At 38.3% G+C, this 12,935-nt stretch overlaps 1 protein-coding gene across 1 annotated transcript in view; it reads left to right on the plus strand.

Annotated features, from left to right (window-relative positions):
* The window catches only part of LOC137301485 (zinc finger and BTB domain-containing protein 44-like), a 31,926-nt gene extending 26,885 nt beyond the window's left edge, over window positions 1–5,041 (plus strand). Inside the window, exon 6 of the mRNA XM_067970996.1 lies at window positions 1,180–5,041. Within this exon, the coding sequence (XP_067827097.1) occupies window positions 1,180–1,486 (307 nt within the window). The 3' untranslated portion in view covers window positions 1,487–5,041. The remainder of the gene's footprint in view (window positions 1–1,179) is intronic.
* Window positions 5,042–12,935: the final 7,894 nt, after the last annotated feature.

The following is a 12,935-nucleotide window of genomic DNA, read 5'->3' on the forward strand; positions in this document are numbered from 1 at the left end:
CTTAGCTAGGTATCGGTTTGGTTGCCCTTTTTCTGCACTGCCTCCAGTGCCTGGGTACCTTTTCTGTAGTATGGCAACTAGAATTGCATATGGTGTTTCAGGTGTGGCTGTGTTGAAGCCTTGTACAGACTTATCACTTCCTGGAATTGTGCTCTATATTTTTTTTAAATTATTTTCGAGATGTGGGCATCACTGGCACGGCCTACATTTATTACTCATCCCTAGTTGCCCTAAAAAGGCGGCGGGCCACCTCCTTGAACTGCTGGTTGCAGGTTCAATACAACTGAGTGGCTTGCTAGGCCACTTCAGGGGGCATCCATGTTGATGTGGGACTGGAGTCACATATAGGCCATACCAGGTATGGATGGTGGCATTTCTTCCCTAAAGGACATTAGTGAACTAGTTGGGTTTTTAATGACAATCCGACAGTTTCATGGTTACTTTTATTGATACCAGTTTTTTTTTAAACAGATTTTTAAATTGAATTCAAATTCTTAAACTGCCATGGTGGGAGTTGAACTTGCATTCTCTGGATTATTGGTCCAGTAACATAACCACTACACTATCGTGCATTGTATCCCTATATTTTATCAAAATTTGGGATTCCGACTTGAGTTCATTTTAAAAAATGTCAACTGTGTAGAATGAGGTAGATTTTTCTAAGACATAGATTATTGGTAGTTAAAAACAGATTTTCTAAATTTCTGATTTTTATTAAACCGTTAGCAGGCGAATGCCATGGGATTAAAGGTAGAAGGAAGCATTGCAATATATGGGTTGCATTTGATAAATGTAGCCATGCAGTGTACCACACCAATTCCCATTCATTCAGTCTTATGTAGAATTGGAGATTGAGGTGTAAAATATTAACCAGTTGTTCAGATTTCAGTGCTAACTAAGTGCATTGAATATCAGTCCACTGCTAAGTGTATCTAGCGGGAGTAGTATATTTCAGAAGTCTGATAAATTTTTGTGTTAGATGTATATTTTTGTTCCCACGACATGGTGGATCAGCTATAGATAGGTTTACAATTTTCATATTGGCTGGTTTTAATCTGTAATTTTAGAAATCCTGATCTAAATACACCTGGCTTAAAATTTTGAGATAAATTGTTATATATCAGGATTGAATTGTACTTCAAAATTCAGGGTAAAATATAAAAATTACTTGTTTTCCAGTGACTTCATAGTACCAGACTACCTGAAACAAGAGCAAGAGGAGGCGCTTGGTCAGTATGATATCGGAGACAATGGCTTTGATAACAACTCAGCAGTACAAATGCCAGTCATTTCACAGGTGTCCTCCACACAGAACTGCGACAGTGCGTTCCCCCTTGGGCACTTGGCTGGGCTTATGAACAAGGACGACGAAATAATAGAAGAACAGAAGACAAATGGCTCAGATGTAAATGGAATCCTTGGTGTAAGAGAGGATCTGCATAAGAGAGGTTCTCCAGAGGAAGGACCTCATATCCTTTATAATTAAATTAACCCTGGTAATTAAACTTCAGTTCTTTTGGAGAAAGTGCCTGGACCTAAAATGATTCTTGGAGCTTTTCTTCCAGACTTTGAACTTTTATTTAAATTAGGTCAAAGGTGCAGAGGCTACATTATTTGTTCATCAAAGGTTTCAGACATGTGAATGGGCCTCCACTTACAAGCACATTAAACCACGCATTTCTTAATTCACACAGCAGGCATAGACCTTGGAAGAAGCTGTGGTACAGCTTTTGAACAATATATATTGAATAGTAAATTACATTATACTTTAATAAAGCTGCCAATAGTACTTTCCTTGTTATGTTGGCATCTACGGACACATTTTAGGATCAACGTTTGAAATGCTGCATTGGTGGACAACAAAAACTCATCTCTGACTTTACCTGCATCAAGTCACTGGAAACATATCGAATGTTTAAATACTATATAAATGCTATCTGCCTGAAATCATTTTATGACCGATGTATTGAATATTCTAATACAGCTAAATGATGTTCACAGGGTATGACATTTCAAAATGTCCACCAGAAAATGGGATTTTTTTCCAGAAAAAAATGCATTTGTACAATAATGTAAACCTTTTTATCAATAAGAATTTAAAGTTGGCATTGTGAATAGAAATGCTAGTGTGAATATCTATTCCTGATTAACTGCTTTTCATGCACTCCAAACTGTGCCATATTTCCTTCTGTATAATCAGATGGTTTTTGGTCACTCTTATTCAAAGTACCACCCAGTGATGGGAATAGGGGAAGGGAAGAGTATTGAAAGCCATGACTACCTTTCAGTCAGGCATCTGGCTTTCTGAAGAGCCATTTGACCATTACATTCCTGGCTGAAAAGATTGAAGTTCCAACTGCTGTTTTTGCAGTTCAGGAAAGCAAAATATTATGTTCAACATAGCACAGTGATATAATTAATGTCTGTTGAGTGTAGAACTAATGTATAATTAGTTTCCTGGCCAACTGGGCTAGAAACGATGCGAAAAAACCTTGAGGGGTCAGTCAGGAGTTTGTTTCAGAGCCGTTAAACATTTGACTCTGACCTGGTGCCACCAAAGTGTGACCTTTTTACATCTAAGTGATTTAAAACTGGAAATATTCAGATGTTTTCCAGTACATATTTTACTATTAATCTGAAGTAAAGGTGAATGCATATTCCCTTCAGATGTGTTTAGCTACTTTTTAGTCTCTTGTAACTTGTGGATGTGCGTTAACATTGACACCACAGTTGGTGGCACGTTAGTGAAGAGTATTTTCAGGGAGCTTGTTTGCCTTGGCTGTTGTTGAATCAGTGGTTTATTGCAAACTTTTCTAAAACGGAAGTTTTTTGTGCTAACGGATAACTGGTTTTAAGCTTAAATGTTCAAACTTAGATTTCTACAGCTGTTAAAGATTTTTTTAAACAATCTACACAATTTGCTGTTTTGTGAAGTGTTCACCTTTTTAAAGGTGTTAATTACAATTGTTGATCCCTTTGTTAATATGTGCATAGGATCATGTAATATTTTGACAATCTGAAGGCATGCTGTGATTGATTAAGGCATGTGTGTTTTAATTTTTTATTTTTAGTAATTTCTGTAGTCTTGGTATTAAAAAATATTTAGAAAGTAGCACTCCTGAGAATAAAGCACAGATAATGTTGATGGTTCGGGCTTTATTCAAATAAATGTATTCAGTTATACATTAACCTTACCAGCAATACTGAAAGATTCCTGTCTGGGTGGCCAGAATACCCTGTAGAGAAATAGGAGCTGAAAGTATGCTGGAAGCATAGATGGAAAAGCCTCTATTACTGTGTTAATTTTGTGTACAAGGGGGTCTGGATAAAATATAACACTGATCCATGCATAGAATTTGGTGTTTCAGCACCTTTTATAGTAAAGATGATTAGACAGTCCAAGTATATCATTTTTTGTCAGGTTAGTTAAGTGGTGGTAAGGATTCTGTATTTCACTCAGTCATGTCTTGCATTCTGGGAATGTAGCCGTTTATATGACTGTCAAACTACTCACCATCCCAAAAAAACCACTAATTAGTTGCAGAGGTGATTTTGATTAATTAACTTTGTTGTTCTTAAATATCAAAACCAACGGTGGTTTGTATAATTCCAAGTAGCTTGCTTTGGTTTAATTTTGGCCTATTTACCAAGTGAATAGAAACTTGAGCTTATGTTTATCTTTAAACTGTATGCATGTTAATTAAGAGGTGGGTCATACTGCAGTGATTTTCCATTGTAAAATCTGAATAGCCAGCGCAGTAGCAGCTCTAATGGTTTAATTTGATCTTAATTTCAAAATACAAATGAATCTACGTACCGCTCTGTTTATAGAGGCTTTTCAGTCCAGCTTTCCAGCAGTCAAGACCTATCCTTTTTGCAATTCTAGCTGAGGCTTACTGTCATTAAGCAACGGGATAATTTTGCCCACTATGCCAATTAGTCAATTTCTGTACAGTGTGCAAAAATGAAAAAATTGGTAAACCCTTTCCTAGCTGTGATATTTTCATTTATTATATCTTAACAAAAGCAAATTGCATTTACATAGCACCTTTTTAATATAAAGAAACATCCCAAGGCGCTTCACAAGTAGACATTAGGGAAGTGGATGCCTAAACAGGAAAATACTAGCAACAATAGATGTTTAAGAAACTAAGTTGCTATATCTTGTTACATTTATTGTATTTTTTTTTAATTGTTTTCCATTACTAAAAGGTTCTATTCTACCAGTGTGGGTGAATAGTTAAATCAACTAAATGTTGACCACTATTCAAAACTTAAAGGAAGTTGTAGGTACAGTCAATGATGCTACAGTAATTGTCCAGTTTGTTTACGTGGGCATGGTTGAAATTAAACATTTTATGTGTATCTATAGTTCTAGATGCTGAAGTAGTTCCTTTGTCCTGTACTTCAAATGTGCATCTTTAAATTGTGTTTATATACTTCGCATTCTTGAAAAGCCCAGCACTTTTGTCACTCTACATTTTGGTGATCTTAAAACTCATGTTCCCATCACTGCCATAAACTATTTTAAGGACATTAATAAAGCTGAGCCTGCAGTGTCCCTGTTGCGGTCACCTACTTGTATATACTGTATAGTCTGATGACTTGGAAATATTGCTAACCTGTTAAGCAAAGGTTGCAGATGGAATTTTTGATAGTATGATTGCAAGTAAATTGAATATTTTTTGGTTTGAAAACCTTGTTTTCACCAGCATTGCCCCATGGCAGGTTAGTATTGTAAAACATAGCAGACATTGGAAATGAGAAATACCAGTTTCATTTAAGTTTTTTGCATTGTAAATGTAAAGCACATTCTGTTCTGGCTATGGTTTTACTGTATCCTGTTGTGGGGTGTGTGTGCGTGTGTGTGCGCGCGCGTATGTGTGTGTGTGTGTATATATATAGGGAAAAGTTCACATATTCTATTTTCATGCTCATATGATGGTCACGAGAGGCAAGTAGCATTGTATAAAGTTTGATAAAATAATACTGCAGTTGATGATTTGTGTGGAAATTATAAATAAAACTCTTTACCATTAAATACTGCGTAATGTGGTGTGAATGTCTTTGTAGAAATAAAATGTCATCTTCCCACAGTCCAATATTCTTAAGTACTTGTGTTTATTGTATTGACATTCTTGACATTGAAACCACAACTACAGAAAAGCAGGAGTCACTGTAGTGAAATTTTTCACAGCTAAACTAAATGAACTGAAGGTCAGATGTGACATTTTAAAATTTACTACATCACCTGCCCAGTGTACAATTGCTTTTAATGTTTATCTCACTTTTTTATAAAAATGATTGATTTTTAGATAACTGATAAATGAAAGAGCTATATTAAAATATGATTTTATTTTCCATATTGCATTTGCTTTAAAACTTTTTTAAACCCACTCCTTCAATTGAATTGACTTGCAAGCATTTAAGGCACCTGTTCGTGATGGTGTACTTTTTTTTTGCAGTGCTTTTGTATACTGTAACTTATTTAATACCATTCTGGATTCCTTATTCATACTCCTGTGCGATTCTGAATTAGGGAGGTTCTGTTCTCTAACATCATTGGTTCTTAATTATGTTTGTTGCTGGATGCCTAACAAACCACACTGCAAAAGAGACCAGGAAGAAATTTAAATTGCTGAACTCCTCCGCTCAGTCCGCAAGCGTGACCCTGACCTACTGGTCGCTTGCTATTTTAATTCCCCATCCACTCACCCACCTCTTTATCCTCTGCCTCTTGCACTGTTCCAATGAAGCTCAACGGAAGCTCGAGGAACAGCACCTCATCTTTCGATTAGGCACTTACAACCTTCTGAACTCCACATGGATTTCAATAACTTCAGATCATAACCATTGCTCCCATTTTTTTCAGACAGCAGGTGCTGGTAATGGTTCTGATGTTGCCATTTACAGCTAGACTTGTCCCATTACCACCCTCCTTGCTTTGCACCATCATCCCTTTTGTCATTTAATCACTCCTGCCCTCCACCCTAACAGAGACCTTCCCTTTTGTTCTTTCGTCCCCCACCCCTTTTCCCTGGCTCTATTTGCATAAAAACTGTTTAATCTTCAACTTCTTCCAGTTCTGACAAAAGGTAATCAACCTGAAACGTTAGCTCTGTTTCTTTCTCCACAGATGCTGCCTGACTTGCTAAGTATTTCCTGCATTTTGTGTTTTTATATTAGAAATTCAAGTTAGTAGTTAAATTAGTTGTAAATCATTTTTGAAAGCAATCTTAAACATAAGACAAGAAGGTTTTTTGGATTGGGGGAAGTCATCAAACTACTTGTGATCATCTTCAGTATAATACATAGGTAGTTTCTGATTATGTTAGGTAGCTTTAATCTGTAGTTGAATGGAAGTCGTAATTTGCCAAAGATATTTGATCAAGTTGAATTTAAAACTCCAGGTGCCCACTATAAGCCTGTTTCACAACTTATGATTTGATTTGTTCACTTACCTACCCCCGCCTCCTACCCTTCCCCATGTGTTTAGAGAATCTGTTTAAGTGAAGAACTTGGTGTACAGATAAAGATAATGTATATTGCAAACAAAATTTGTAATTCAGCTTTACTCTGCTATAAAATCAAAGTTGTTTATGGACATGGTGTGCCTTTGATTAAAATATTTGAATTTTTAGGAATTGCCTGAATTCAAACGGAAACTAATTAGTTGTGTTGGAACTAGTTGGTCTTTGACTTGGTTGTTGCGAGTAAATAGGAGTTGTTGAATAGTATATGAAGAGATGACTGTAGCCCCACAATATCCAAATAAAGCTCTAGGGATGAGTCGACCTCCCTTTTTAACAGTTATGAATATAATGAGGATTATACATCAATAAGAATTTTTTTTCATGAACGTAATATTTTGAATGAGTAATAGTCTTTCACATGAATCATACAGCACAGAAGGGGGTCATTCAGCCCATTGTGCCTGCTGTGCCTGCTCTTTGAAAAAGCTATCCAATTAGTCCTACTCCCCTGATCTTTCCCCATAGACCTACAAATTTTTCCTTTTCAAGTATATATCCAATTCCCTTTTGAAATTTACTATTGCATCTACTTCCACCACCCTTCCAGGCAGTGCATTCCAGATCATAACAACTTGTGTAAAAATATTTCTCCTCATCTCCCTTCTGGTTCCTTTGGCAATTATCTTAAATCTGTGCCCTCTGGTTACCAACCCTCAAACCTTTGAGCATTTGCATGGTTTTAAAATGGGAAGGTCGACCATGGGAAGCTCAGTTCCCCATGTTGAGTGACGTCAATTGCAATGCTCAAAGCAGTGTTTTTCCATTCTAGTGAGGTGGAATCAATTGGAGGCAGAGATTGCTAATGGAAATGACAATTCCAGAGATACATTGGCCAAATGATAGTTTGCAGAGACTTGTATGGGAGAAGACATTTGATATTTTAATAAGATTTAAGCTATATCCTTCATCAGTCACAAGGCTATTAAGTTTTGGAATTTGTCACTTCCAGTGGCTAAAATACTACTAAAACAGCTAATGCTTAAGCACTGCTGCTGTTGGGTTACCAACTCTATAGGTGCAAGGTTTTGTTTTTGGTGAAAGAAGTTCACTTAGATTGGAATCATGGAACTAATCTCAATCACTATTGATACCCATTGGCTGTCCATGGCTCTTCATTTATCAGTCTACAGCAAATACAGTAGTAGAAGATCTGTCCATGAAGAAATTCTTGAAGGAATCTATTGAATGTATGGTTTTGGCCATTAAAGACCCTCTTCAAATGGATGGCCGATGTTCTGGAATCAGCCCCATTGGTTAATCCTCCCAGCACCATTATATGAAGCCTCAGGGTTGTCTGATATTTGAAGCCAGTGACTTTATGCATGAGATGCCCGATATTTATCTGATTTTTTGTGAGGAAATGTAATAAGAAAGTATACTTTTCAGGCAGGCTACATCATTGCATCAAAGCTGTATACAGGCTGTATAGGAGTCATCCGGCAACAGAAGAGGCACTGTTTTATGCAGTTCATTGCTGATTTGTCAGTGGCCTTCCAGGAGCAAATAAGGCATATAGTCATAGAATGGTTACAGCACAGAAGGAGGCCGTTGAGCCCATGCCGGCTCTTTGTAAGGGTAATCCAGTTAGTCCCATTCTCCCACTCCTTCCCTGTAGCCTTGCATTTTTTTTTTCCCTTCAAGTATTTAGGCAATTCCTTTTTGAAAGCCATGATTGAATGTGCTTCCACCACCTTTTCAGGCAGCCCATTCCAGATCATAACCACTCGCTGCGTAAAAAAGTTTTTCCTCATGTCGCCTTTGGTTCTTTTGTCAATCACCTTAAATCTGTGTCCTCTGGTTCTCAACCCTTCCGCCAATGGGAACATTTTCTCTTTGTTTACTTTATCTAAACCCTTAATGATGTTGAACATTTCTATCAAATCTCCTCTCGACCTTCTCTGCTCTAAGGAGAACAACCCTAGCTTCTCCAGACTACCCACGTAACTGAAGTCCCTCATCCCTGGAACCATTCTAGTAAATCTTTTCTGCACCCTCTCTAAGGCTTTCACATCCTTCCTAAAGTGGGGTGCCCAGAATTGAACCCAATACTCCAGTTGTGGCCGAACCAGTGTTTTATAAAGGTTCTATATAACTTCCTTGCTTTTGTACTCTGTCTCTATTTATAAAGCTCAGGCTCCAGTATGTGTTTTTAACTGCTTTCTCTACCTGTCCTACCACCTTCAAGGATTTGTGCACAAATATATCCCCAGGTGTCTCTGTTCCTGTACCCCCGTTAGAATTGTACCATTTAGTTTATATTGCCTCTCCTCATTCTTCCTGCCAAAATGTATCACTTCGCATTTCTCTGCATTAAATTTCATCTCCCATTCCACCAGCCTGTCTATGTCCTCTTGAAGTCTATTACTATCCTCCTCACTATTTACTACATTTCCAAGTTTTGTGTCATCTGCAAATTTTGAAATTGTGCCCTGTGCACCCAAGTCCAAGTCATTAATATATATTAAAAAAAAGCAATGGTCCTAGTACCGACCCCCGGGGGATACTACTGTGTACCTTCCTCCACTTTGAAAAACAACCGTTCACCACTACATTCTGTTTCCTGTCACTTAGCCAATTCCGTATCCATGCTGCCACTGCCCCTTTTATTTCATGGGTTTCAATTTTGCTGACAAGCCTATTATGTGGAACTTTATCGAGCGTCTTTTGAAAGTCCAAAGACACATCAACCGCATTGCCCTCATCAACCCTCACTGTTCCCTCATCAAAAAGATCAATCAAGTTAGTTAAACACAATTTGCCTTTAACAAATCCGTGCTGGCTTTCCTTTATTAATCCACACTCGTCCAAGTGACTATTAATTTTGACCCGGATTATTGTTTCTAAAAGCTTCTCCACCACTGAGGCTAAACTGGCTGACCTGTAATTGCCGGGTTTATCCTTGCACCCTTTTTTTGAACAAAGGTGTAACATTTGCAATTCTCCAGTCCTCTGGCACAACCTCCCTATCTAAGGAGGATTGGAAGATTATGGCCAACTCCTCTGCAATTTCCACCCTTACTTCCCTCAGCAACCTAGGATGCATCCCATCCGGACCAGCTGACTTACCTACTTTAGTACAGCCAGCCTTTCTAGTACCTCCTCTTTATCAATTTTTTGCCCATCCAGTATCTCAACTACCTCCTTTTACTGTGACTTTGGCAGCATTTTCTTCCTTGGTAAAGACAGTTGCAAAGTACTCATTTAGCACCTCAGCCATGCCCTCTCCCTCCATGTGTAGATCTTTTTGGTCCCTAATCGGCCCCATCCCTCTTCTTACTACCCGTTTACTATTTATATGCCTATAGAAGACTTTTGGATTCTCTTTTATGTTAGTCGCCAGTCTGTTCTCATACACTCTCTTTGCCCTTATTTCCTTTTTCACTTCTCTGTACTTTCTATATTCAGCCTGGTTCTCACTTGTATTATCAACCTGACATCTGTCATAGGCCCCCCTTTTCCGCTTCATCTTACTCTCTATCTCTTTTATCATCCAGGGAGCTCTGGCTATGGTTGCCTTAGGACACACATCCTGGTGTGATAACTGCATTTGAACACGTGGACTTGTTTACATAACTCTGGAGTGACTGGGTCACAAATGTGCTGTGGCCAGCATCACGCCAGTCAGTACAGGTGGTTTAAAGCAACAGGTAAAAGTGACTTCAGTATGTTTAAATTTGATAAATATTTGTTTCAATGAATAGAGATGTCTCCGATGGCATAGCTGATCAAGGAAATGAAAGGCTGAGTAATCCAGGTCAAGAAGGTCCAAAGTTCGATCTTAAGATTCTGTGAGCTGATCTCAGCTAGGAAGGTGGTACATGCAACACAATTTGCCTCAGTATCCCCTTCTACTCGTGCTCCTCTCCTGTCCATCCTGATTCAGTGTCTAGCATTCGTGAAACGTAAAAGTACACTTCACCACTATTTAACTTGCTATGTGTCAAAATTCATTGCAGCGATTGGTGACTCAGGGTTGTATGCCCTGTTGCATTGGAAAATAATCTGTTTATGTAACCTGATGATTGAATGTTCTGTCACACTGCTGAATGTTACATGCTTTTTTGTCTTAGCAATGACAACTAACAATGTTGACATTTGCCCAGCACAGTTTTTTGTAAATCCGTTATCTGAAATTAGACGTGTCTGGGTATGCCAGGACATTTCCGCAATACAGTTAGATATTTTATGTTACGATGCTGGCTTTAATAGAGATACTGCAAGTTTTGCTGGGTTGTATATGAATGTCAAAAAAACATTTTAGGTGACAGTAGAAATAGTTTACTATATGTATTTTTTGTATAATTTTGTATAATGGCACATCCCATTCTTTGAGCAAGCATTTATTACTAATTTCTGTTTTCCAAAAATAAATTATCTCTGGAATATTCCAAAATAATCATGGATGGGATATTAGAAACTAATTCTAAATAGTGTAATAGATCATAGAATCATAGAAGTTTACAACATGGAAACAGGCCCTTCGGCCCAACATGTCCATGTCGCCCAGTTTATACCACTAAGCTAGTCCCAATTGCCTGCACTTGGCCCATATCCCTCTATACCCATCTTACCCATGTAACTGTCCAAATGCTTTTTAAAAGACAAAATTGTACCCCCCTCTACTACTGCCTCTGGCAGCTCGTTCCAGACACTCACCACCCTTTGAGTGAAAAAATTGCCCCTCTGGACCCTTTTGTATCTCTCCCCTCTCACCTTAAATCTGTGCCCCCTCGTTACAGACTCCCCTACCTTTGGGAAAAGATTTTGACTATCTACCTTATCTATGCCCCTCATTTTATAGACTTCTATAAGATCACCCCTAAACCTCCTACTCTCCAGGGAAAAAAGTCTCAGTCTATCCAACCTCTCCCTATAAGTCAAACCATCAAGTCCCGGTAGCATCCTAGTAAATCTTTTCTGCACTCTTTCTAGTTTAATAATATCCTTTCTATAATAGGGTGACCAGAACTGTACACAGTATTCCAAGTGTGGCCTTACTAATGTCCTGTACAACTTCAACAAGACATCCCAACTCCTGTATTCAATGTTCTGACCAATGAAACCAAGCATGCTGAATGCCTTCTTCACCACTTGTTGATATTCCATCATTGTGATCAGATGTATTTATGCTTTGTATGTGAATCTTTGGTCATTTTTATTTCAGGGACTTGTTGTCAGCATCAAGCACTCCCAGGTCAGGTACAGGATGATTATGTTCAGAGTAAAGCTGCTTCTATTCTGCTCCAACAATGTGCCTCAGCCCCAACCTCAAGAACATTGGAGAAATGGAAAAATTGATTTTTTTCATTTCTGCACCTTTCCAAGTGAGATTGCCAATGGCTGCATGCCCACTAGGATCTGTACTAATTTCATGTACTGCCAACATTAGTCAGGGTTTGGTTTTATTCCAGTTCACAGAAGTAAAAGGCCAGTGTGTTTTTTTTTTTGCTTACCAAGGTGAGGAATTTTAGTGCTTGGAATGGAACTCTTCCCACATTAGGCACCTAGTGTCAGCATTGAGTTTTCCCAAATAAAGTATTAAAGCTTTATTCTGCATCTGGTTCTAACTACTCTGCCCCAACAATGTGGAGCCACAACCCCAGAAGAACACCTTCTAACGCAGCAGTGTGACTTTCCTTCCACACTCCCACATCAGCCACCTTCTGGCCATTCTGAGCGAGATTGCCAATTGGTGCCGAATTAGAGACAGTTTTGTGCTGTACGCCATTGTTATTGGGGACTGGTTCGAGACTGCCCAAACTCATTTCACATTGGACTTGTGACATCTGTTTTCTATTAATTAGATGCAAGTATGAACATTTTGTTTATCTGGCAGCCTATACATCAAAAAGTTAACAAAAATTTTAGTTTCGACACCTAAACTGTTAAAAACTTGGGGTGTGAAACAGCACTGGAGTTCTTTCAAAAGCTCGTATTTATCAGAACAAGTCTCCATATTACTCCCAGATAAGCTCATGAGAGGCTCATGAAAAGAGGAAGCAGGTTGAATTAGCCATGTAGAAATAAGAATTTTCTTTCTTTCTTTATTTAACTGAATCAGAAGGTGTCTTACAAATGGTTTTGGACTTGCTCATTATACTTTTAGTATATGCTGATTTTGTGCTTCATATTAATGTGTAATGAAGACGTTTGTTTTAGCCTTTAAACTTCCGGCCTATGTCGTAATACCTGCCATTTTGAATGTGGCAAAATGTAGTGCAAGGCTGCTGATTGCAGTGAGCCGATTATTGTATGGTGGGTAATTGTTAGCCCTTGGTTATGCACCTCTACGAGGGCAGAATATAGATGAAGTACAGCTTTCAGGTTATACAGGATCAGCTGTTAGACAGTTGAGGGAGAAGGTGGTACTAAAAACCTCAAAGAACAGATGATAATTGCTGA

The sequence above is a fragment of the Heptranchias perlo genome, chromosome 33 (assembly GCF_035084215.1).
Source record: "Heptranchias perlo isolate sHepPer1 chromosome 33, sHepPer1.hap1, whole genome shotgun sequence".
Taxonomy (NCBI): Eukaryota; Metazoa; Chordata; class Chondrichthyes; order Hexanchiformes; family Hexanchidae; genus Heptranchias; species Heptranchias perlo.